Source organism: Bos taurus, chromosome 25, assembly GCF_002263795.3.
Source record: "Bos taurus isolate L1 Dominette 01449 registration number 42190680 breed Hereford chromosome 25, ARS-UCD2.0, whole genome shotgun sequence".
NCBI classification, from domain to species: domain Eukaryota; kingdom Metazoa; phylum Chordata; class Mammalia; order Artiodactyla; family Bovidae; genus Bos; species Bos taurus.
In genome coordinates, this window is record NC_037352.1 from 28,093,308 (window position 1) to 28,120,711 (window position 27,404).

General features: G+C 39.0%; 1 protein-coding gene across 2 annotated transcripts in view; it reads left to right on the forward strand.

The window, feature by feature from the left end:
• Nucleotides 1-27,404, forward strand: part of TPST1 (tyrosylprotein sulfotransferase 1) — a 116,485-nt gene that overhangs the window by 21,656 nt on the left and 67,425 nt on the right. For both annotated transcript variants that reach the window (XM_005224894.4, NM_001077912.1), the window contains exon 2: nt 20,468-21,413. In XM_005224894.4, the coding sequence (XP_005224951.1) occupies nt 20,569-21,413 (845 nt within the window). In that variant the 5' untranslated portion in view covers nt 20,468-20,568. The remainder of the gene's footprint in view (nt 1-20,467; nt 21,414-27,404) is intronic.

Genomic DNA, 27,404 nt, shown 5'->3' on the forward strand with positions numbered 1-27,404 from the left:
AATCCATTTACATTTAATGTGATTACTGGTATATTAGGATTTATTGGGTTGACCAAAAAGTTCATTCAGGTTTCCTGGTAACATCTTATGGAAAAATCCAGTGAACTTTTTGGTCAACTGAATGTGCTGTACTTGGTTGCTGAGTCATGCCGGACTCTCTGTGACCCCGTGGATGATAGCCCGCCAGTCTTCTCTGTCCATGGGGATACTCCAGGCAAGAATACTGGAGTGGGTTGCAATGCCCTCTTCCAGGGCATCTTCCCAACCCAGGGATCGCAGCCAGGTCACCCACATTGCAGGTGGATTCTTTACTGTCTGAGCCACCAGGGAAGCCCTGGCCAATCGAATATGTCTCCCATTTTGCTATTTGTTTTCTATATGTCTTAACGTTTTTTTAGTTTCTCTATTCCTCCTATTCCTATACAAGAAATAAAGGGAGCCCTTAGTGCTGAAATGAAAAGACACTAGACAGTAACCCAAATCCACACGAAGAAATAAGCACTAATAAAGGTAACTGCACAGATTAATACAAGAGACGGTGAACATGTTTTTGCTTGTAACTTGTTTCTATATGAAAGAAGACAGCTGCATAAAGCAATAACTATAAAACTGTTGACAGGATTAAATTTTTTTGTATTAAAATTTTCCAGTATATGTTTACATTAGCTTATTTCTTTTATTATAATATTTTTTATTTTTCTGGAGATTACAGTTAATATCTTAGAGCAATCTACTTTGGATTAATATCAATTTAATTTCAATAGTACACAAAAACTTTGTTTTAATAGAGTTCTGCTCATTTCCTCTTTCTTTGTATTCTTATTGTAAGGTGCATACTTTGTATTACAATTCTGTCAACGGTTTTATAGTTATTGCTTTATGCAGTTGTCTCCTTTTGTATAAAAAATAAGTTACAAGCAAAAATATGTTCACTGTCTTTTGTATTTATCTGTGCAGTTACCTTTATTAGTGCTTATTTCTTCGTGTGGATTTGGGTTACTGTCTAGTCTTTTCATTTCAGCATTAAGGGCTCCCTTTATTTCTTGTATAGGAAGAAATCTACTTTTTTCCTTAAAAAATATTTTTAAGGAAAGGAAGCAGCCCTTCTAGCATTGAATTCTTTCAGTTTTGTTTACTGGGAATGTCTTAGTTTCTCCTTCATTTTTGAAGGATAGTTTTACTGGATATAGAATTTTTGATTGATACTCTTTGTCATTTAGCACTGTGAATATGTCATCTCACTGTCTCTGGCCTCTGGTTTTGACTGAGAAGTCAGCTCATTATCTTACTGAGGATTTTCAATGCAGCAAGTCACTTTTTTCTTGGTATCTTCAATATCATGTTTTTGGCTTCTGACAGTTTGATTATAATGTGTTTAACTATACATCTCTTCGATTTATCCTACTTGATGTTTAGAGATTAATATTTTTGACTGAATTTAGGGTGTTTTCAGCTATTTCTATAAGTCTGATTTTTTCTTTTTGTCTTCTGAGACTTTGGCATATTTTGGTATACTTGATGATATCCCACAGATCTGAGGCTGAATTCATTTTTGTTCATTCTTCTTTCTGTTATTCAGACTGAAGATTGATCTCTCTTTAAGTTTGCAGATTCTTCAGCTAGCTTAAATCTACTGTGGAGCCCCTTTAGTGAAGTTTTCATTTTAATTATTGTACTTTTCAACTCCAGAATGTCTGCTTCTTTTTTTTAAATAATAATTTTTATCTCTATTGATACTATTTGGTGAGAAATCATTTTCATAATTCATTTTAATTCTTTAGACATGCTCTCCTTTAGTTCTTTGAATGTATTTACAATAGCTGATTTAAACTCCTTATCTACTAAATCTAATACCTGGGCTTCCTCGGGGATAGTTTTTATTGGCTGCCATTTTCCCCCTGTGTTTGGGTCATACTCTCTTGTTTTGGTGTGTCCTTCATGGTTTTTGCTGAAAAATGGACATTTTAAATATTGTAATGCAGCTACTCTGGAAATCACCCTCTCTCCCAGGGGTTTGTTGTTTTTGCTGTTTGCTTTTTACTTTTTTGGACTAATTCTGTTAACTCTGTAGCCTTTGTCCTGTGTAACCACTGAAGTCTCTGCTTGGTTTTCTTAGTGGTTAGCAAACGATTGGGCAGATTTCCTTAATGTATTCAACCCATAAGTCCCCAGCCTAGTGGAGGGACCCTGTGTGTGTGTGTGTCTCTCCGTGTGTTATGGCTCCTTTCATGCACCAGCAGTTTACATTGTGCCTTAACCTTTACTTTCTGCTTGTGTAGAACATCAAGATCAGACAGAGGTGAGAGTAGGGCCTTCCTAGGCCTTTCTTGGGTATGTACGTGCCTTCCAGATTCCTAAAAATATGTTGAAGCTTTTCTGAACCTTCTATGTACATCTCTTTCCTCAGTTTTTCCTTTTAAGTTTTTGAATCAATGTATTTGCCCCAGTTGTTGTTGCCACTGCAGACAGCTGTGGCATTAAAAAAATTGTCTCTGATTATTTTAACAAATGCCCTGGGATAGGATTGTTCACATTGAGGGTGCTCGGATTCAGGTCCAGTAAGGATAAGCCCTGAGAATGGAGTTTTTCCAGTGAGCTGCTGGACAAGTTAAGTAGTACAGTTCTTTTTTAAAATAATGTTATTGATTTATTTTTGGCTGTACTGGATCTTTGTTGCTGTGCAGGCTTTTCTCTAGTTGTGGCAGGTGGGCGCTACTTTCTAGTTGTGGTGCTCTGGCATCTCAATGCAGGGGTTTCTCTTGGGTCAAAACAGGCTTTAGAGCACGTGGGCTTCAGTAGTTGCGGCTCCCGGCCTCCAGAGGGCAGGTTCAGCTGTTGTGGCGCTGGCTTAGTTGCCCCACAGCATGTGGGATTTTCCTAGACCAGTGATCGAACCTCTGTCTCCTGCATTGGTAGGCGGATTCCTTACCACTGAGCCACCAGGGAGGCCCTAAGTAGTACAGTACAGTCCCATGGACTATAGCCCGTTCTATACTATACTGTACTATAGTACAGTTCTTTAGAGATGTGGTTTTGAAGGAGCCTGCTAACCTCTTCTGCTCCTTAAGTGGCTTCTGGGCTGCTGTTATTCACAGCTGCCACGTTTACTGGTTGTTGGTTTCCCAGGCTTCCATGGAGCTGGGAAGAGGGAAATAGGGCAAGTTGAAATGCCATAAAGCTTGCTTTGCTTACTGAAAGTCAGCTGCTTTTCATGAATAAATGTTTCTTAAATTGTTGCAAGCTTTTGGTTAGTTTTAAGATCTCTGAAAAAGTTGGTTTTGACCATTTGTGCCAGCGTTCTCATCAATTTTATTGACGATCATGCTTTTAGAGGTCTTTCCTCTGCCATGCTGGATGTGTTACCTTTAGGCTTTTCTTATATTTATGTCATAGAAGTGTTTCATACGTTAGTTTTAGCACATTTTTTAGGTTACTGATAACTTCAAGACATTTTTGTTTTTCCTGTTTGCTTTTATTTTTCTGCACTCTGATTAAGCTGACTACTTGTATTATTTTCTGAATACATGCTCTCCCTTTCTAGTTTGAGGCTTCTTATTATCTTATTTTCTCTGCTCAAAACACTCTTTCTTCCATCACTCCCACAGTGGGAGTTCTGTTTATCTTCTAAGATTCATTTATGAGCCTATGGATGTGATCTTTTCTTGGAAAACTTGTATTTTTTCACATCTTTTGTATGACCTTTTAATTCCATCATATATATATATAGAGAGAATATGCATCCTAATTTCTTGTCTTTTCCACCCTCCTGCTAAATGCTAGTTCTTTGAAGGCAAATGATGAATCATACTCATTTATATGCTCAGTAAATATTTATTTAATTGAAGTGTAAGAGTAAGGTTTTATAGCAAGAATGTTCCACATTTTGAGTATTGTTACTGGGAATTGCATTTTATTCATTTACTATTGAACTCCAGGAAGAGGTCTACTCTGGAAAAATATACCAACCACACCCTATACTATATAATCTTTAGCAAGGTACAGGAACATAAGAGTATAAAGGCAAAATTCAATTTTTCTTATAGAAATTATTTTAATAGTGATTTCTAATCAAAGATTTGATACCCAAATTTTTATGAAGAAGGTCGCAGAATTCCAGCTGTAAGTAACTTTGTGTCAGACACATAATTTCTCTTGACAGAAGTGGGGATTTATTTACATTTGAGAGTGATTGTACTGAAGCAAAACTAAACTGCAGAAAAACACAGGAATTGTAGAGCTACTTGATGCCTTTCACGTACGTCTGTTATTTCTTGGGACCAGATCTAGCTCTCCATTCTTGATCCCATCTTGATGAAGTCATCAGGGACTTGCAGAAAGTGTGCAAAAATGCATGGTATCCGTTTATACAAATAAAGCAGAATGCATACATGGATTTAGAGTTTTCTTCTATCATTCTAATTAGATCTGAGATGACTGAAATAGGATAATTCAAAAGCTAGGTGCATTTTTTAAACCATAGGCTGATGAAAGCCTTATAACACTGCCAGAGTTTTAAATTCACTTCATTTGCATATTCATGTTGTCTGTGTTGCTTTTTGTTTATGCCAAGCCTAGGGAAGCACCATGGAATTGTCATCATAGTTTTAGAGCCAGACCTGGATCCAGCTTGGTTTGCCAGGTATTGATATCTTAAATGAGTTGCTTATTCTTTCTGAGCTTCAGTTTCCTTGTATGTAAAATGATTCTGGGAAAGAAGTGTTAATTTATCTTCTGGTTTGTTGCAGTGAGACTAAGAGAGTACAAAAAAAAGTAAGATTCTGATTTATTCATCAATGAGAGTATGAAATGATAGATGAAATAGACTGATCAATAAAGAAAGTGGATTAGAAGAGCAAGGGCCAGAGGGGGAAAAACAAGAATTGAACTTTGTACTTTAGTCTTTCTGAATATAGTCAAACTGTATTTTCACATTGGAATCAGGAAGAAAGATTGATCAGTATTCTAATTATAGTGTAATTATAGTGAAATGTTAGCTGTCTGGGATTTTAGTGAGAAAAAAAGTTTAGTGGGTTCACGCAACATTTATTGATGTGCAATATGCAGGTAGGATAAAGATGTAGTCAGTATCTTTATAGCTAATTACACTCATAGAATCTAGTTATATTAACTTGTTGGCAATCAAGAATCCATTAACTCATTCAAAAGTCCCTACTTTCAAGAAGTACACAATCTACTGAAAAAAGACGAATTACATAAGAAGAAATAAGATATGGGTAAGTACAAGGGCACTAGGAAGGACACCTGTGTTGTATGAAGCAGAGAGCTGTGAGGAAAGCTTCCTAGAAGGGATAGTCTTGAAACGGAATATTGAAGGACGAGTAGGAGTCGTAAGTGGTGCTTCAGGTTGTTAAGATGATGGCAGCATTGGGTGAGAGAGAGTGTGTGTGTGTGTGTGCATTTGGGGTGTTGATGATGTGGAGTAGTAAAAGCAGAGGCTGAGCGCCAGGTGAGGACTAGATCATGAAGGGCCTTATGTTATGGTGAGGACTTTTTTCTGAAAGAAGTAGAAAGCCATTGAAGAGTTTTAAGCAGGGGAGTGTCATAAGTTTATTTACATTTTAGAGAGATCTCTCCTGAAACAGGATAGTGAATGAACTGACTAAAGGAAGTCAGAGAGTAGTAGTCAGGAGGCTATGGAGTTATCTTTGAGAATAAGATGAGGGTGAGACTTAAAGCCATACCAACAAGGGAAGTACAAGGGAGAAGAAAAGATTCAAGAGCTATAAAGGAGGCAGAATTGATAGGACTTTATCTGCTGTGTATGAAGAGATTAAGGAAGGAGCTACAGAAAGGCTCCCAGATTTTTAGCTTGTGCATTTGGGAGGAAGTGGTTCATTTACCAGTAGAGAAAACTAAAGAGGAGGATTGATTTACTAGAGAAAATATGTTCCATTTTGTGTTCTTTGAATTTGATAGGCCCAGTGGAAAATCCAGATAGAGTTTATCCCTTGGTTTTTGAATGATCAGTTCTTGGGATTTAGCATAAAAGTTTTGGCTGCATATAGATTTGTGAGGCATCAGAAAATAAATAGGGGGCTGCCATAGATGAAGCTGGGTGAGTGTAGGAGTGTGGTTGAGGGAACCCAGTTGTTCTTTGTTGTTCAGTCGCTAAGTTGTGTTCTGACTCTTTGTGACCCTATGGACTGGAGCATGCCAGGCTCCTCTGTCTTCCACTATCTCCTGGAGTTTGCTCAAATTCATGTTCACTGAGTTGGTGATGCATCTCATCCTCTGCTGCTGTCTTCTCCTTCAATCTTTCCAAGCATCAGGGTCTCTTCGCACCAGGTGGCCAAAGTATTGGAGCTTCAGCAGCAGTCCTTCCAATGAATATTCAGGGTTGATTTCCTTTAGGATTGACTGGTTTGCTCTCCTTGCAGTTCAGGGCACTCTGAAGAGTCTTCTCCAGCACTTCTCCGGTTTGAAAGCATCAGCTCTTTGGTGCTTGGCCTTCTTTGTGGTCCAACTCTCACGTCTGTATATGACTACTGGAAAAACCAATGGTGGTGGTGGTTTAGTCACTAAGTCGTGTCCAACTTTTGCTACCCCATGTACTGTAGCCTGCCAGGCTCCTCTGTCCATGGGGTTCTCCAGGCAGAAATACTGGAGTGGGTTGCCATTTCCTTCTCCAGAGGATCTTCCCTACCCAGGAGTCAAACCTGGGTCTCCTTCATTGCAGGCAGATTCTTTACTGACTGAGCTACAAGGGAAGCCCCAGAAAAACCAATGCCATAAGTTAAATGATGTTTTGTGACTGGTTTAAAAATTTATATACGTAGTTGGGGCTGTTTTTTGAGGCTTTCTATTTTGTTCCATTGATTAATATTAGTATCATAACAGTTAAAATATTTTTGCTACCACCTTAATATCTGTATGGTTCTTTCCAAAGTGTTGGAAAAGTTGTTTTCCCCATCTTCTATGAATTTTGTAGATTCAATTGAAAAAACTCAGTTGGAATAATGACTGGGATTGCAAAACTGTTTCATGACCTCCAGATTACTTTGGTTTTGTTTATTTGTAGTTCCTGGTTTCATTTTTGACATTATTTGTTGAACATTTGCTTTCTTTCAGATGACTCTGTAGGCATTTTAAAGAGATTCAAGAAAAGATTTCACTAGTGCTTATTCATCTATAAATTCCTTTATATTTTATTTGATAATAGTGCACCTGCTGCATGAGTGATGAATGGGTTTTAATTTGTGCTCTAAGGGAGCTTATAGTTTAGTGGGGGTAAACTAACCACAATACAGTGCATGAGTGTGCAAACTAATGTGTTTTTACCAAGGCTTGAGGTTACAGAAGAAGAAGCAATTGATTTTGAGGGGAAGGGGGATGAGTAAAGAGCACTCAGGAGGCATGTACGACAGAGAATGGGGCTTGACACAGGAGGCAGCAGCGTGGGCAGGGGCCAGGTGTGTGTGGAGGGCCTGGTGTGGATGCGGGGTGGTCCTGAAAGGGGCAGGCTTCTGGGGGGAGTGCCAAGACATGAAGCTAGAGGAAGAGCTGAAGCCAGTGTATGAGGGGTGCCACAGGCCTGTGTTCTTTAGAGGTCCTTTCACAGGTTGTTCACCTGATGGTCACAGCAGCCTGGGAAACAAGAGAACTTGCAGGTGTTCCTTTATCTTTGCATTGTCTCTTCGGTCTTACTTCTTATACTTTCTACTCTAATTACATCTGGAAAAGAGTTTATCATTATCCCTGTTTTATGAATGAGGAACTTGATGCTCAATGATTTATCTAGTTCCATGTGACTAAGATAAAATGACTTTCAGATTAGAGCCCACGTTTTCTGACTAATACACTAGGCTGCCTTTATATTATTTCAGTGGCATCTTCTTTTCTATTTTTCCTATTGTAGTTACTTGAATAGTTTCCTATTCTAAACTTGAGAGGTTGGAGGGAAAATTGCCCAGTTGAATAACTGAATAAGAGTGTATAGTTTGAGCAAAGTTGTTCTTTCTTTTCTTTGGGTTCTCTCTCATGGGTGACTTAAAAAGACAATAAACGTAAGTGAAGAATCCAGGATAGGACGGTTAGCCTGCCGTGGGCCTCTGACTTATAAGTCTGAGGAGGTTAGAACTTGGTAACTTGAACCTTTTATTTCATTTAACCCTTTTATTATAAAAATTTTCAAACATATGCAGAAATAAATTATGTTGAGCCCTCAAGTACCCATCGCTCAGCTTCAACACTGATTAACTCGTAGTCATATAATTTCTCTCCTTCCCACACATCTGCCTTCAGATATTTTTGAAGTAATTCCCAGACATCATTTCACTGGATTTGAACTTTAGAAATGCCATGCTTGAGTTTAACATGTGCTGTTGTCTCTATTTGTGTCCTAGACATTCAGTTCAGTCGCTCAGTCATGTCCGACTCTTTGCGACCCCATGAACTGCAGCACGCCAGGCCTCCCAGTCCATCACCAACTCCCGGAGTCCACCCAAACCCATGTCCATTGAGTCAGTGATGCCATCCAACTATCTCATCCTCTGTCATCTCCTTCTCCTCCTGCCCTCAATCTTTCCCAGCATCAGGGTCTTTTCAAATGAGTCAGCTCTTCGCATCAGGTAGCCAAAGGATTGGAGTTTCAGCTTCAACATCAGTCCTTCCAATGAACACCCAGGACTGATCTCCCCCAGGATGGACTGGTTGGACCTCTTTGCAGTCCAGGGGACTCTCAAGAGTCTTCTCCAACACCACAGTTCAAAAGCATCAATTCTTCACTGCTCAGCTTTCTTTGTAATCCAACTCTCACATCCATACATGACCACTGGAAAAACTTAGCCTTGACTAGACGGACCTTTGTTGACAAAGTAATGTCTCTGCTTTTTAATATGCTGTCTAGGTTGGTCATAACTTTCCTTCCAAGGAGTAAGCGTCTTTCAATTTCATGGCTGCAATCACCATCTGCAGTGATTTTGGACCCCCAAAAAATAAAGTCAGCCACTGTTTCCCCATCTATATGCCATGAAGCGATGGGACTGGATGCCATGATCTTAGTTTTCTGAATGTTGAGCTTTAAGGGAACTTTTTCACTCTCCTCTTTCACTTTCATCTGGAGGCTCTTTAGTTCTTGTTCACTTTGTGCCATAAGGGTGGTGTCATCTGCATATCTGAGGTTATTGATATTTCTCCAAGTGATCTTGATTCCAGCTTGTGCTTCCTCCAGCCCAGGGTTTCTCATGATGTACTCTGCATATAAGTTAAATAAGCAGGGTGACAATATACAGCCTTGACGTACTCCTTTTCTATTTGGAACCAGTCTGTTGTTCCATGTCCAGTTCTAACTGTTGCTTCGAGATCTGCATACAGGTTTCTCAAGAGGCAGGTGAGGTGGTCTGGTATTCCCATCTCCTTCAGAATTTTCCACAGTTTATTGTGATCCACACAGTTAAAGGCTTTGGCATAGTCAATAAAGTAGAAGTAGATGTTTTTCTGGAACTCTCTTGCTTTTTCGATGATCCAGCTGTTGTTGGCAATTTGATCTCTGGTTCCTCTGCCTTTTCTAAAACCAGCTTGAACATATGGAAGTTCACAATTCACGTATTGCTGAAGCCTGGCTTGGAGAATTTTGAGCATTACTTTACTAGCGTGTGAGATGAGTGCAATTGTGCGGTAGCTTGAGCATTCTTTGGCATTGCGTTTCTTTGGGATTGGAATGAAAACTGACCTTTTCCAGTCCTGTGGGCACTGCTGAGTTTTCCAAATTCGCTGACATATTGAGTGTAGCACTTTCACAGCATCATCTTTCAGGATTTGGAATAGCTCAACTGGAATTCCATCACCTCCACTAGCTTTGTTCTTAGTGATGCTTCCCTAAGGCCCCCCTGACTTCACATTCCAGAATGTCTGGCTCTAGGTGAGTGTGAGTGATCACAGCATTATCTGGGTGATTATCACATTATCACAGTGATTAATTGCGTTGTGAAAATCTTTTTTGTACAGTTCTTCTTTGTATTCTTGCCACCTCTTCTTAAAATCTTCTGCTTCTGTTAGGTCTGTACCATTTCTGTCCTTTATTGAGCCCATCTTTACATGAAATGTTTCCTTGGTTTCTCTAATTTTCTTGAAGAGATCTCTAGTCTTTCCCATTCTATTGTTTTCCTCTATTTCTTTGCACTGATCACTGAGGAAGGCTTTCTTATCTCTCCTTGCTATTCTTTGGAACTCTGCATTCAAATGGGTATATCTTTCCTTTTCTCCTTTGCTTTTCACTTCTCTTCTTTTCACAGCTATTTGTAAGGCCTCTTCAGACAACAATTTTGCTTTTTTGCATTTTTTTTTCTAAGGGATGGTCTTGATTCCTGTCTCCTAAACAGTGTCACAAACCTCAGTCCATAGTTCATCAGGCACTCTGTCTATCAGATCTAGTCCCTTAAATCTATTTCTCACTCCCACTGTATAGTCATAAGGGATTTGATTTAGGTCGTAACTGAATGGTCTAGTGGTTTTCCCCACTTTCTTCAATTTCAGTCTGAATTTGGCAATAAGGAGTTCATGATCTGAGCCACAGTCAGCTCCCGGTCTTGTTTTTGCTGACCGTATAGAGCTTCTCCATCTTTGGCTGCAAAGAATATATAATCAGTCTAATTTTGGTGTTGACCATCTGGTGATGTCCATGTATAGAGTCTTCTCTCGTGTTGTTTAAAGAGAGTGTTTGCTATGACCAGTGTGTTCTCTTGGCAAAATTCTATTAGCCTTTGCCCTGCTTCATTCCGTACTCCAAGGCCAAATTTGCCTGTACTCCAGGTGTTTCTTGACTTCCTACTTTAGCATTCCAGTCCCCTATAATGAAAAGGACATCTTTTTTGGGTGTTAGTTCTAAAAGGTCTTGTAGGTCTTCATAGAACCGTTCAACTTCAGCTTCTTCAGCGTTACTGGTTGGGGCATAGACTTGGATTACTTTGATTTTGAATGGTTTGCCTTGGAAACGAACAGAGATCATTCTGTCGTTTTTGAGACTGCATCCTAGTACTGCATTTTGGACTCTTTTGTTGACTATGAGGCATTAGGTCCAGCTTTTTCCCTTCTGGCCATGGGGTTTATTGAAACGAAAATCCCAGTACACTCCCAGAGTCCCAGTAGATTCCCAGAGATCAGCAGTTGTGTATACTGTATTCTTCTTACCATTTGTTTTAGTGCCAGTCAGTCCCCAGGGGGTGGCTAGAAAAAGATACTCCTGTGTTGGTACTCTGATCATGAGCAGACATAAAGATTGGTTTTACAGCTGTGGGTTTATTTGAAGTTTCTGCTAAATGACAAAACTCATTCAAATTAACCTCTGGACACTTACTAATCATCAAGTTCAAAGACATGAATTTTTCTTTTTGCTAAAAAGCTGGAAGCAAATAGAGAAACCATCTCTGGACAGGACTTTGGACAGGAGGCAAGGTAGCACTGGCTATTTCTGTTTGCCCCATTGGTTGGCATGAATAAGCACAGAAAGCAAGAAGCTAATGATTAACAAAGGAAAGAAAGCTTTTAGGGGATTGTTGCATTCCTATAATTTATCTTTTGCTGGAAAATCTACCCAGAATATCTTTGTATGTAGCACATGGCTACCTTCCGGATTTTAAAGGAAGGATGTAAAGAATGTGCTCATGAGCACATGTGGGCCTGTGTGTATGTGCCGAGTGTTGGGCATGGTCTGCTGATTACCAGTCTCTTACACCGCTATGTTTGTTGACTGAAACTGTTTGCTTAGAAATCTTTATAAAATTGACAGTGATCCAAGTATGAAGTTTAATGTCAGCCTTTTCTTTTTCTCCAGAACTTTATTTCTGGGAGTCTTTCATTTGGCTTTCTGGGGAAGAGAAGTCTTGTTAATAGTAATTTTTCAGATATGTCTGAGGCTGTGCTTTTTCTTTCTCCTGGAGATAAAAATGAGACTGAACTTTCTCATGTTTCCTTCTAGCTCAGCCTCAGTTTTGTAAATGTCCCATTTGAGAAAATGTTGAGCCTCCTTGTCTGAAAATACAGTGATGTGGACTTTAGGAAATGGAAAGAGGCCAGTGTAAGAGTGCATGTGTGGCATATGCAGGCGGACAGTGGTCAAATATGTAATGGTAATTATCAGACAAGCTTTCTTCTTAAATTATAGAGCTACTTTTTCCCAGAGATTGAGAAGACTCAGTATTGAGGTATGAATAGAGGCCTCAAGCTCTGCAGAGTCTCTTTTCTATAGATGTTTTCTTCTGAGTCTGAGTAGTTTACTGATGCTTTTTGAAGGCTCAGTGTACACTGCGACCTTGTGCTCTGTGAAGCATGCTGTGGTAGGGAACGGGACATAGACAAGGTTTCTGAGCTTCAGGACTTTAAAATCTTTTGGAGTAAGTAAAATATACCCAATAAATGAAGTGACCTTCAAAGAACAGGTAAGATTTAAAGAGGTGGTGAGAAGAATGTGCTACTTGGGCCTTGGACCAAATGATGTAAAGTAGCATTCATGCTCTATGATTCTTCAAGTTAAGAAACATCTAAAGGACAGGACCTTAGGCTTCATAAACTTAGTAAAAAGTAATGAGAATATTTCTGGGGAAACCGAGAATCCTCTTCTTTTCCTTTTCTGTATCTCTTACAAGGCCTTTGACTACTGTCTTACTTGCTTTTGAACATTTGGAAGGGGAGATAGAACATACTTTTTTCCCCTAAGTGTGTTGGGGAAGACAGTGTTCAATTTAAAATACAACAGTAATGAAGGCTTGAAAAAAATCACCTCAAATTATGTTAATTGACTCAACTATCAAGTTGTGAGGACACATGCTGGGATACATGGCAGGGTTTTCTTTACCCCAAACTGTCCCTTAGTGAAGAGGAAGTTGCCTTCATTTGAGTCCTTATGCTATGCTATGCTAAGTCGCTTCAGTCGTGTCCGACTCTGTGCGACCCCATAGACAGCAGCCCACTAGGCTCCACCATCCCTGGGATTCTCCAGGCAAGAATACTGGAGTGGGTTGCCATTTCCTTCTCCAATGCATGAAAGAGAAAAGTGAAAGTGAAGTCGCTCAGTCGTGTCCGACTTTTAGCGACCCCATGGAGTGCAGCCTACCAGGCTCCTCCGTCCATGGGATTTTCCAGGCAGGAGTACTGGAGTGGGGTGCCATTGCCTTCTCCAAGCCTCTAATGTGAAGAAGCCTCTACTATTTCACTTTGAACAGCAAACTACTGTTTTGGAATAGTGTTAATAAGCCTGACTTCCATCAGTGCTTTTGATGACTATTGACAGAATCAGTAGAATGAGACAGAGGAATTTAACGTGAGATTTAGTGTTGGATGTCTTCAAATAAACCTTTTCAAGACCATTTTGAAAGATAATACCAGGCTTTGAGCAAAGGATTGACACGTTCTGACTTAAGTTTTGGAAAGATCTCTTTGGCTGTTGAGTTGAGAACAGACTGTGGGGGGCAGGAGCAGAAGTAAGGGCACCTTTCAGAAATCCTGATGGAGAATCTGGATGGTCCTAGTGGAAATGTTAAGTGGTGGGATTCTGACTATATTTTGAAGGGAGAGCTGGCAGAAATTTTGTCAGATTTGAATGTAGGGTAATGAGAAAGAGGTAAATAAAATATGTATTAAAAGTTTTAAAATCAAGCACATCTTACACCCTTTGACCTAGCAATTCCTCTTTTAAAAATTCAGAGTAGGACTTCCCTGGTGGTCCATTGGTTAAGAATCTACCTGCCAATGCAGGGGACGGGTTCAATCCCTGGTCCAGGAAGATCTCACATGCCACGGAACAACTAAGCCCGGGCTCCACAACTACTGAGCATTCTGGAGCCTCAGGCTGAAATGTAGGTTTCATTTCTATAGAACTCAGGAGTGCACTTGTTAGGTTGTATGATAAGTATATGTTTAAATATAAACGTAAGTATGTTTATATTTATTAGACTCTGCCAGACTCTCTTTTTCTGTAATTTTTATTGGAGTATTGTTGATTTACAATGTTGTGTTAGTTTCTGCTGTACAGAAGAGTGAATCAGTTATGCACATATCCACTCTTTCTTAGATTGTTTCCCCATATATGTCATTCGACCGCACAGACTCTTTTTTATAGTGGACGTACCATTGTGCAATGTATGAGAAAGAGTTGCTCCTTATCTTTGTCAGCACTTGATATTGTCTGTCAGAATTTTTTATTTAAGCCATCCTAATAAGTGTGTAGTCCTTTTTTTTTTAAGCAGTATTATTGAGATGTAATCCACAAACCATAAATTTTCCCACAACCTGGGTTTAGAACACTTTCATCAGCCCAAAAAGAAACCACATATTTGTCACTGCCATCTTCCTTTTCCCCTCAGCCCCAGGAACCTACTAATTTTTGTCTCTACAAGTTTGCCTTTTCTGCATATTTTGTATAAATGAGATCATACAATATGTGATCTTTTATGAGCTTCTTTAGTCAATTAGCATAATGTTTTTAAGGTTCATCCAAATTGTAACATGTATCAGTACTCCTTTTTATGACTGAATAATACTCTATTGCATGGATGCACCATTTATTATTTACTCATTTATCAGTTGATGGACATTCGGGTTGTTGCTACTTTCTGGTGATGAATAATGATGCCACAAACATTTGTGTACAAGTTCTTTTTGTGGGCACATGTATTCAGTTCTCTTGGGTGGAATTGCTGGATGGTATGGTAACTCTGTGTTTAATTTTTTGAGGAACTGACTTACTGTTTTCTAAAGTGACTATGCCCTCACCAGTTTACAGTCCCACCCACTGGCATATATGAGGGTTTCAGTTTCTCCACATTTGTTACTGTCTTCATTTGTTATTCTCTTCATTTGTTACTGTCTGTGTTTTTTATTGTTGCTGTTTAGCGGGTTTGAAATGGTATCCCATTTTGGTATTGATTTGCATTTTCCTAAGACTAACATTGTTGAGCATTTTTTCATGTGCTAATTAACTATTTGTATGCCTTCTTTGGAAAAGATCTGTTTAGAGTTTTTGTCCATTTTTTATTGGGTTATTTGTCCTTACTGATGAATTGTAAGTTCTTTATATTTTCTGGATACAGGTCCCTTACTGGAGATGTGATTTGCATATATCTTCTCCCAGTTTTTGGTTTGTCTCTCACTTTTAGGATATTGTCGTTTGAAGTACGAAAGTTTTAAATTTTGATGAAGTCTAGTTTATCTGTTCTTTCTTTGTCTCTTGTACTTTTGTATCTAAGAAACTATGACCTAACACAAGGTCACAAAAATTTGCACTTCTGTTTTTGTCTAAGAATTTTATCATTTTAGCTTTTCCAATTAGGTCTCTGGCTCCTTTTGAGTTAATTTTGGTGACTAAGTATTCCACTTCCTTCCTTTACACGTGGATATCGAGCTGTCCTAGTGTCAGTTGTTGAAAAGAGTGCTCTTCCTTCCCTGAGTTATCTTGTCATCCTTGTCAAAAGTTAGTCGACCATGAATCTAATGGTTTGTTTCTGGACTTCCAGTCATCTGTGTGCCTGTTTTATAATGCTCGTATTGCATTAATTTCATTACTGTCATTTTGCAGTAAGTTCTGTGTTTTGTTTTTAATTTTTTCACTGCACGGCATGCGGGCTCCTAGTTTCCCTGGCCAGGAGTCAAACCTGCACCCTCTGCACTGGAAGCAGAGTCTTAACTCTGGACTGCCAGGGACGTCCCTGTAGTAAGTTTTGAAATTGGGAATTGTGAATCTTACAACTTTGTTTTTTAAAATAGTTTTGGCCAGACTGAGATCATATAAACCTAAATAGAATTAAGTAACTCCCTGCTTAGAATCTTTATATGAGTCATATCTGATGGAATCTATGATAAAATTTTATATCCTTAACCTGATCCACAAAATGTTTTTATTTTTAAAAACATTTTGTGGATCAGGTTAGGGATATAAAATATATTTATTTATTGAGGTCTTAGCTGTGATATGCAGGATCTTTCATTGTGGCACGCAGACTCAGGAGTGGGTGGACTCTGTAGTTGTGTAATGTAGGCTCTCTAGCTGCAGCATGTGGGGTTAGTTGCCCCACAGCATGTAGGGTCTTAGTTCCATGACTAGGGATCAAACTTGTGTCTCTTGCATTGAAAGGTGGATTCTTAACTACTGGACCACCAGGGAAGTCCCTGACTCATAAGATCTGACCCCTGCCCATCTTTCCAGTTTCATTTCTCATTCACTTTCTGTCTTGTTTACTTAAGCCTTAGCCTGCTCCTTGAAAGCTTGAAAAATGCCTTTCCATCGCAGGGCTTTTGTGTATCCGTTTAGTTTTGCTTAGAGTGCTCTTCTTAGCATTCTTTACCTAATTCCTACTCATTCTTCAGATTTTTACCTATCAGTTTTTAAGAAAGGCTATGCCAATTATTTTTAAAATACTTGTTTTTCTTTTCCTACTTAGAAAGGTAATTCATGTTCACTGTAGCAAATTTGAAAAATAAGGAAAGGTATCTTACAAGAAAACCAGAGAATAAGCATTTAATGTTGTAGAGACATCTAATGCTACCTTGTTATTTGGTTCTTTGGCTTTATTTTCTTTATCTGTTTGGAAGCCTGCAGAACTGTTTCATTCACATTTGAAGTTGAACTGTATTTGAAATTTGAAATCATCATATTTGAAATTGCCAGGGTGTTGCCAGATTGAGTTTATTGTCATTTGTTTTGCTTGAAAGGTAGGCCCTCACATGTATAAACTAATGTCTCTTTTCTTCATTTCAGAAAGATTTTTTTCCCCTTTGTGCTTGTGATGCAGTTTTAGTTTCTAAAGCCAAAATGTCATTTTCCTCAGGTTGAATCTTAATTCTCCATTCTTTATATTACTATCTTTTCTCTCCATTATTTTCTTTCCTTCCCACTTACTCCCTTTTAAATTAAATACTGGTGTAACATCTGAAGTGTGCCTTCTATGTTATGGATACAGTTTTCTGCATAGATATTTCAATGCTATATTGCTACCAATTATCTTAATTTTTTCTTTGCAGTCTGTTTTAAAAAAAGGTTTCATTTATTTATTTATTTTTGGCTGTGCTGGATCTTTATTGCTCTGCTTGGGCTTTCTCTAGTTGTGGCAAGCAGGGGGTACTCTTTGTTATGGTGTGTGGGCTTCTTAGTGTGGTGACTTATCTTGTTGTGGAGCATGGGCTCTAGGTGTGCAGGCTTCAGTGGTTGCAGTGTGTGGGCTCAGTAGTTACGGCAAACAGTTTTATGAGCTACAGCCTCAAACTACTCAAGCTCTTCTCGCTCCTTGCACACGTGCCGGCTGGAATGTCACACTGGCAGCACAGTGGGGCATGTGCATTACGCTCCCATTCAGCCTGAGCGATCTCCATTGATTCCAGCTTCAAAGGCTCTAGGCCTTGTAGTTTGTTCTGCCTTGCCCTACTCTGCCGAACCTCTGCATCTGCTGAGTGGATGAATGGTGGGGTGGGAGTAGTCAGGCACAAACACTGGAGGTTCTCACTGTTCTTACTCAGTGTTGAGCAGTTTTTAAAACATAAATGCTTCTTGGGTTGTTGTATGTCTTTGGTCAGTTTCATCCTGTTTTATAATTTGTTTTTGAGGCCCGGGGGTAGGGGAGGGGGCAACAGGGAGCAAGAATTAGCTTACCTTCTCATTAGTTCATAGCTAGAAGTCATGCTTCTTAGAATGTATTCTTTTTCCATTATAGTTAGTAATTTCCCCAGGTGTACTCACTGTCAGTCAGGATTGTTCAGTTGCCAAGTTGTGTCTGACTGTTTGCAGCCCCTTGAACTGCAGCACGCCAGGCTTCCCTGTCCTTCTCTATCTCCCTGAGTTTACTCAAACTCATGTCCGTTGAGTTGGTGATGCCATCCAACCATCTCATCCTCTGTTACCCCTTTCTCCTCTTGCACTCAATCTTTCCCAGCATCAGGGTCTTTTCCATGAGTCAGCTCTTTGCATCAGGTGGCCAGAGTATTGGAGCTTCGACATCAGTCCTTTCAATGAATAGTCAGGGTTGATTTCCTTGAGGGTTGACTGGTTTGCTCTCCTTGCAGTCCAACGGACTCTCAAGAGTCTTCTCCAACACCACAGTTCAAAAGCATCAATTCTTTGGCACTTACCTTTCTTTATGGTCCAACTCGCACATCTGTTCATGACTACTGGAAAAACCATAACTTTGACTATAGGGACCTTTGTCAGCAAAGTGATATCTCTGCTTTTTAATATGCTGTATAGATTTGTCATAGCTTTTCTTCTAAGGACCAAGCATCTTTTAATTTTGTGGCTGTAGTCACCATCCACAGTGATTTTGGAGCCCAAGAAAATAAAATCTGTCACTGTTTCCACTTTTTCCCCATCTATTTGCTGTGAAGGGATAGGACCAGATGCCATGATCTTCATTTTTTGAATGTTGAGTTTTAAGCTAGCTTTTTCCACTCTTTCACTTTGATCAGAAGGCTCTTTAGTTCCTCTTCACTTTCTGCCAGTAAAGGGGTACCATCTGCATATTTGAGGCTGTTGATATTTCTTTTGGCAGATTCCAGCTTGTGAGTCATCCAGCCTGGCATTTCTCATGATGTGCTCTGCATATAAGTTAAATAAGCAGGGTGACTATAAACAGCCTTGATGTACTCCTTTCCCAATTTTAAACCAGTCCGTTGTTCCATGTTGAGTTCTGTTTTTTCTTGTCCTGCTTACAGGTTTCTCAGGAGGCAGGTAAGGTGGTCTGGTATTCCCATCTCTTTAAGAATTTTCCATAGTTTGTTGTGATTCACACAGTCAAAGGCTTTAGCGTAGTCAATAAAGCAGAGGTATATGTATTTTTAGAATTTGCTTGCTTTTTCTATGATCCAGTGGACGTTGGCAATTTGATCTCTGGTTCCTCTGCCTTTTCTAAATCTGGCTTGTACATCTGGAAGTTCTCGGTTCACATACTGCTGAAGCCTAGCTCGAAGGATTTTGAGCATAATTTTGCCAGCATGTGAAACGAGTGCAGTTGTACAGTAATTTGAACATTCTTTGGCATTGCCTTTCTTTGGGATTAGAATGAAAATTGACCTTTTCCAGTCTTGTGGGACCTGCTGAGTTTTGTAAATTTGCTGGCATATTGAGTGCAGCATATATATATGCATACGTATATATATGTACATATATATATCTGAGAGTTTTTAAGGAATGTGATTATGGCACTGGCATTTCTAAAATCCATACAATAGTCTGGCAGGTAAGAGGTGATGTTAGCCTTGAGTCTAAATTCTTCAGGGCAGCAGGCTGGAAACTCAGGGTTTCTGTGTTGTTGTCTTGAGGAAAATCTCCCTTTTCTTCAGGAAATGTGTCTTTTCTCTTAAGGACTTCAGTTGTTGGATGAGGCCCACCTATGTTTTGTAGGATAACCTACTTTACTCACAGTTCAGTCTGTTGATTTGTTAGTCATTTAAAAAAAAAAAAAAAAAAAAAAAAACCTTCACAGAAACATTAGACTGGTGTTTGACCAAACACTGGGCACCATAGCCTAGCGAAGTTGACAGATAAAATTAAACACCACGCTTGCTCTCTGAAATTCAGGTTAAATTTACGTGCACATAGTATATGTGTCTAACGTGTATGCCTCTGCTCTTATGTGTCTGTGTCTTTGGTCATGGTGTATCTTCAGTTTAGAATATTCTTTGTGCCCAGATCTTATCTGTTCTTCTGAAGGCTAGATCACAGACACACACAGTTTTCTTTGCACCCTATACTAGCTCTTCTGAACTACTTCTTGTCACCTGATTCCTCTGTGTTCTGTCATGCCATTGTGCTTTTGCACACAAATTTCTGTTGCTTAGTGTAGTCTTTCCTCTTGTTTTATATAAGGCTTTTGTAGCTTCCTGAGGCATGCTTTGTGTGTTTTTTCATTATACTCCCATGGTCTCCTTTGCTTATTTCTGTTAAGGCACTGATCACATTTTGCTGTCATTGTATATCTGTCTGCCCATGAGACTGTTTCTTGAGAGCAGGGGTCATTGCACTGCTGTCCTTTTCAAAGTTTATCCTCAGCCAAGCCCAAGTATCTGGACTGTATCTAAATAAATACTTTATAGAATGAATAAACTGAATCTGTCTTAAAAATTTGATAGTTGTATATTTCTTCTGTGATTTCTCTTTAAAGTATAATGTGGAGATAATGAATTCTTGGCAATGAAGCAGCTCTGACTATCAGAGATGAACCTTGAGTTAGACTTGAAACATACTTGGGAATATTGAATATTTGCTTGGCTAACTAGAAATAATTCTATTTATTTTTCCATTCTGTGCAATGTCTGTAGCTTCAGTATTGTTACATAAAGAAAAGCTATTTCTGATTAGAAATGTTGATTTATTTTTGCTTTCATTTATATATGCTTGTATTCTAAGAATATCAGTGTACTTAAGACTGCTTCAGCTTCTTTCTAGCTCAAATGTAATGGTGATAACTGATTATTAAATTTGTCAACAACCTCAGTGTGATGGTAAAATAACTTTTTCCTTCTCTATTAGATGTTGGTCATCTTTCTGAAGTACACTGTCCATGGCCTGAATGTTTTCTGAAAATCATTTGGAGCAAAATATCTGTTCAATAGCAAGATAATCACATCAAGATGGTTGGAAAACTGAAGCAGAACTTACTATTGGCATGTCTGGTGATTAGTTCTGTGACTGTATTTTACTTGGGCCAACACGCCATGGAATGCCATCACCGAATAGAAGAACGTAGCCAACCCCTCAAACTGGAGAACATAAAGACCACTGTGCGAACTGCCCTGGACATCAAGGCCAATAAAACCTTTGCCTATCACAAAGATATGCCTTTAATATTTATTGGAGGTGTGCCACGGAGTGGAACCACGCTCATGAGGGCCATGCTAGATGCACACCCTGACATTCGCTGTGGAGAGGAAACCAGGGTCATTCCTCGAATCCTGGCTTTGAAGCAGATATGGTCACGGTCCAGTAAGGAGAAAATACGCTTGGATGAGGCTGGTGTCACCGATGAAGTGCTGGATTCTGCCATGCAGGCCTTCTTACTAGAAATCATTGTGAAGCATGGGGAGCCAGCCCCTTATTTATGTAATAAAGATCCTTTTGCCCTGAAATCCTTAACTTACCTTGCTAGGTTATTCCCCAATGCCAAATTTCTCCTGATGGTCCGAGATGGCCGGGCATCAGTGCATTCAATGATTTCTCGAAAAGTTACTATAGCTGGATTTGACCTGAACAGCTATAGGGACTGTTTGACCAAGTGGAATCGTGCCATTGAGACCATGTATAACCAGTGTATGGAGGTTGGCTATAAAAAATGCATGTTAGTTCACTATGAGCAACTTGTCTTACATCCAGAACGGTGGATGAGAACAGTCTTAAAGTTCCTCCAAATTCCTTGGAACCACTCAGTATTACACCATGAAGAGATGATTGGAAAAGCTGGGGGAGTATCTCTGTCAAAGTGAGTAGATTTTATGTTTTTTGTTTGACCCTATATTCAGCTAATAAAGGGGTGTGTGTGTGTGTGTAAACTATAGCTCTTTCCTGGAATAGAGAGAGCTTCATCAATGAGTTCTTAAAAGTTCTCTAACTGGTTCATTACACTTTAATTTACTTAATTCACTTTTAAATTTATGAATTATCCTTTTTATGTACTTGATGGAGGCAAAAATGGAGGCAAATCCAGTTTATAGCAGTAAAAGCACGGCAGACTTTCAAGTCCAACATTCAAATTTAGTGGCTTCTGATATTTAATTTCCAGATATTTTTGTTAATAAGGGTAGTTGACTTTTGTGTAGAGTATAGTCAGTATGAGGAAAAGCATCTACCATATTGAAAGTGAAAGTGTTAGTTGCTCTGTGACCCCATGGACTGTAGTCCTTGAGGCTCTTCTGTCCCTGGAATTCTACAGGCAAGAACACTGGAATGGGTTGCCATTTCCTTCTCCAGGGGATCTTCCCGACCCTGGGATTGAACTTGGATCTCCTGCATTGCAGGCAGATTCTTTACCATCTGAGCCACCAGAGAAGCCCATAGGTAGTAAATTCTAAGTATATAGAACATTTTAGTGAGAGGAAAAATAAAGGTAAAATTATCTAACTCAGTCCCTTCATTTTATAGGGAAGAGGTCTGAGTCAGTCAGTCTGAAAGATCAAAATGATTTACTCAAATTTAGGTGGCAGGGCCAGAATTAGAATCTGTCAGATCAAATCAGTCGCTCAGTTGTGCCCGACTCTTTGCAACCCCATGAATCGCAGCACGCCAGGCCTCCCCGTCCATCACCAACTCCCAGAGTTCACTGAGACTCATGTCCATCGAGTCAGTGATGCCATCCAGCCATCTCATCCTCTGTCGGCCCCTTCTCCTCCTGCCCCCAATCCCTCCCAGCATCAGAGTCTTTTCCAATGAGTCAACTCTTCGCATGAGGTGGCCAAAGTACTTTTGTTTCAGCTTTAGCATCATTCCTTCCAAAGAAATCCCAGGGCTGATCTCCTTCAGAATGGACTGGTTGGATCTCCTTGCAGTCCAAGGGACTCTCAAGAGCCTTCTCCAACACCACAGTTCAAAAGCATCAATTCTTCGGCGCTCAGCCTTCTTCACAGCCCAACTCTCACATCCATACATGACCACAGGAAAAACCATAGCCTTGACTAGACGGACCTTTGTTGGCAAAGTAATGTCTCTGCTTTTGAATATGCTATCTAGGTTGGTCATCACTTTCCTTCCAAGGAGTAAGCATCTTTTAATTTCATGGCTTCAGTCACCATCTGTAGTGATTTTGGAGCCCAGAAAAATAAAGTCTGACACTGTTTCCATTGTTTCCCCATCTATTTCCCATGAACTAATGGGACCGGATGCCGTGATCTTTGTTTTCTGAATGTTGAGCTTTAAGCCAACTTTTTCACTCTCCACTTTCACTTTCATCAAGAGGCTTTTGAGTTCCTCTTCACTTTCTGCCATAAGGGTGGTGTCTTCTGCATATCTGAGGTTATTGATATTTCTCCTGGCAATCTTGATTCCAGCTTGTGCTTCTTCCAGCCCAGCGTTTCTCATGATGTACTCTGCATATAAGTTAAATAAACAGGGTGACAATATACAGCCTTGACGAACTCCTTTTCCTTTTTGGAACCAGTCTGTTGTTCCATGTCCAGTTCTAACTGTTGCTTCCTGACCGGCATACAGATTTCTCAAGAGGCAGATTAGGTGGTCTGGTATTCCCATCTCTTTCAGAATTTTCCACACTTTATTGTGATCCACACAGTCAAAGGCTTTGGCATAGTCAATAAAGCAGAAATAGATGCTTTTCTGGAGCTCTCTTGCTTTTTCCATGATCCAGCAGATGTTTGGCAATTTGATCTCTGGTTCCTCTGCCTTTTCTAAAACCAGCTTGAACATCAGGAAGTTCACAGTTCACATATTGCTGAAGCCTGGCTTGGAGAATTTTGAGCATTACTTTACTAGCGTGTGAGATGAGTGCAATTGTGCAGTAGTTTGAGCATTCTTTGGCATTGCGTTTCTTTGGGATTGGAATGAAAACTGACCTTTTCCAGTCCTGTGCCCACTGCTGAGTTTTCCAAATTTGCTAGCATATTGAGCGCAGCACTTTCACAGCATCATCTTTCAGGATTTGGAATAGCTCAACTGGAATTCCATCACCTCCACTAGCTTTGTTCTTAGTGATGCTTTCTGAGGCCCACTTGACTTCACATTCCAGGATGTCTGGCTCTAGGTCAGTGATCACACCATCGTGATTATCTGGGTCGTGAAGATCTTTTTTGTACAGTTCTTCTGTGTATTCTTGCCATCTCTTCTTAATATCTTCTGCTTCTGTTAGGTCCATACCATTTCTGTCCTTTATCGAGCCCATCTTTGTATGAAATGTTCCTTTGGTATCTCTGATTTTCTTGAAGAGATCTCTAGTCTTTCCCATTCTGTTGTTTTCCTAAATTTCTTTGCATTGATCGCTGAAGAAGGCTTTCATATCTCTTCTTGCTATTCTTTGGAAGTCTGCATTCAGATGTTTATATCTTTCCTTTTCTCCTTTGCTTTGGTCTAAATGAGCTGGTACTTTTGTCCATGGTATTTTATTGCATCTAGTGTTTTCTTTAGTCATCTGATGGATACATCTTCCCTTGAGTTTTACAAAAGGTTAGAGAATCACTGAAATTTAGAAGTTTAATCCATAATCCATACTAGAAGTTCCTTGAATTAAAATACTTCTAAAATCATTGCAATTTTCTTCCTTTCTCATAAAGTGATGACTAGGTTGGCTTGACTTGATCTGATAACATAATTTGATGACGTACACATCAAATAAGGACATAATGTTATAAAAAGTACTCTTAAATTCAGGTAGCATCTCCTCATGAAGAAAAGTTGACTTTGACTCTATTTTTTATCTTTCCGTTTATAAAAGTAATATATATCCCCTGTAAAGATAAAGAAAAAGCAACGAACTTCCCTCATGTGTCCTACTTGCCCCTATCAAGGAATGTCTTCTTGATTTTTTTCAAGTGTAGAAGTTGTACAGTAAACATTGCCTTCCTCATATGGATAATTTGAAAGCAACAGCTACTTTTCTGCAGCTAGCTTTCAGTTACTGACTATAAATTATTAGATATCATCACTCTAGTGGCTCCAGGTTATTTATTGATTCAAAAAAATTACAGTTTTAGCTCCTGTCATCACAGTTCATTGTTCTTTCCATATAATAGACCATAACTTGTTTCTAATCATCTGTATTTTTAGGTAAGCATTTCATTCTGTATGCTTATATGTTGGCCCAGAAATTCTGATGCTGGTTCCATCTATTAATATAAAATAAGCCTATTAACACCCCCCATCTCTCTAAGTAGGGAGTAAAGAGATTGGCTGAAGTTAAATTTCTGTGGAAATCAGGAGAAAATAATTTTGCAGGGACTTCTCTGGCAGTTCAGTGATTAAGACTTTTGGCTGTCTACTACAGGGGAGCACGAGTTTGATCCCTAGTTGGGGAACTAAACTCTTGTATGGCTCATGGGTGGCCAAGGAAATTCATAGGAAGTTTGAATCAGTGAACTTTAGAAGGGGAAGAGACCTTATTTAGCTGTAGTATATGAAATGCAGACCTGTGAAGTTTTATGCTTTGTCAAGAATCACACATGGCACAACTAGAACTTCAAATGCCTATTCCAAGACTCTTACCACTATGAGGTTTTTTTTTTAATTAACATATATAAAGATAGTTTAAAAATATATAGATAACTATATAAAGATAGTTTAAAATTACTGGCATTTAGGAGACTCCTGTATACTCCTTCCTAGTCAATATCCTCCTCAACCCCGAAGTAACCAGAGGTGATGAGGTTGCATATGAAGTTCAAAAACAGTCTTGCTTCATATAAATGCTGTCATGTCTATTTACTATCTTGTTCCTGGATTTTGTCATGTAACGTTTAGATTCACCTATATTATTTTACATAGCAATAGTTCATTCTTTTTCCATTACTATGTGATATTTCAATATGTAAATATAACACTATTTACATATGCTTTATCTCAGTTTTCATATTTACCCTTTCACCGTTACCCACGGATACTTTAAAAACCTCCATTTTATAGATGAAAGGCCTGTCCCTCTCAGAGAGGTTGAGGAGCTTGTCCTCAGTTCCATGGTTGAAACATAGGAGAAAGAGGATATGGGTTCATGTCTCTCCATCTTTAGAAACTGTGCTCTTAACCTCTGTGTTATATTTACGTTACAGGGCTTATGAATATTAAATAAAATAACGACTGTGAAAGTGGCTAAACAGTCAGACAAAGGTCCAAATCCTAGCTCTATCCTTTATTAGTTGTATGACCTTGAGTGAGTTACTTGATTTTGCTCATTCTTAGTTACCTCATCTTCCGCCTTAGTTTTCTTATCCTGGAAATGGAGATGAAACTATCCATTAAGGTTATCCTGAAGACTAAATTAGGTGACTATGAAGTCTTAGCCCAGTACCTGGCATTAGTAGGTGATCAAACATGTTACCTATTGGGAATTCCCTGGTTGTCCAGTGGCTAGGACTTTGCACTTTCGCCACTAAGAGCTTGGGTTCAATCCCTGGTCAGGGAACTAAGATCCCACAAGCTGCAGTGTGGCAAAAAGTGTTACCTGTTATCTTTATTATTATTATTATCAAGATGATGATAACTGTACCCATTGTGGATGGTGATCATAGTATGTACTTCATAGAGTTGTTGTAAGGATTAAATTAAAATTACTGTAAAGCCTTTAGTATAGGCCCTGGCATAAATGTTATAGTATATATTTTAAAATTATTATTAAATGTTTATGCTCTGTCAAAAAAACAAAAAAATGCACGTGAAACACCTAGCATGGTGCCTAGCACAGAACCAAGTGCTTCATAAGCTTTTGTTGCCACACATTCTCTATAAGTGTTTTAGTGTAGAGATGGTCTTAACTCATGAATGAAGCAAAATGGGCACCTGACTGAACAGCTCCTCTCGGGATACTGACAGGGCAGATTGGCCTTACAGTAGCAATATTTGAAACTACTTTATGGTGATCATCTGTTGCTATTGTCATGTTTTTCCCCTTTTGTTTGTTTAGTTTGCCTGTTTGTGAACTTCATATAAATGGTATCATAGTCTGTTTTTTTCTGTCCATTTTTGTTTGTTTTCTTGTAACATTATCTTGAGATTTATCTTTCTGAGGTGTATAGCTATTTTTAATTTGTTTTTATGGCCATTGTTCTATCCTGATATCAATTAATAATAATAGATACAATTATTTATACTATTGATGACCATTTGAGTTGTTTTTGGTTTAGAGCTATGTACATTTTTTAAAGGTTCTCCTCTTCAAGAGTTTCTCTTAAGATACACACCTAAGCGTAGGATTGCTGGACCATGGGGGATGTTCATATTCAGCTTCACTAGGTAATGCCAGATTGTTTTCCAAAGAGTTCATAGTAGCTTACACTGCTACTGTCAATATACAAATCCCCAGGAATCTATATCCTCATCAACATGGCTTTTTAAAAAAGAAACAGCAAACCTTCTTATTTACTGTTACTATAGATTACAGCCTGGCTTTTTAATTTTTCTAATTGAGTAAGAGTAAATGGTACTTCATTGAAATTTCAATTTGTAATTCTCTGTTAATGAATTTGAGCACCTTATATTTTCATTGGTTATTGGTAGTTCTCTTTTATTCCCACCTAAAAGGTTGCATTTAAGAAAGAAAATCGAGCCACTCTTAGAAAGGATACAGATGAAGAAGTACATAGGGTGACATCTGGAAGGGTCCCAAAACAGGAGCTTCTGGCCCCATGATATAAGGATACTCTGCCCTCTGCATATGGATGTGTTCACCAACCTGGAAGTTCCTAAAAATATAGTGAGTTTAGTGTTTGCTTAAAATAGCAAATGTGTATTTTGTCACAGTTTTGGTGGGTTGATAATATGG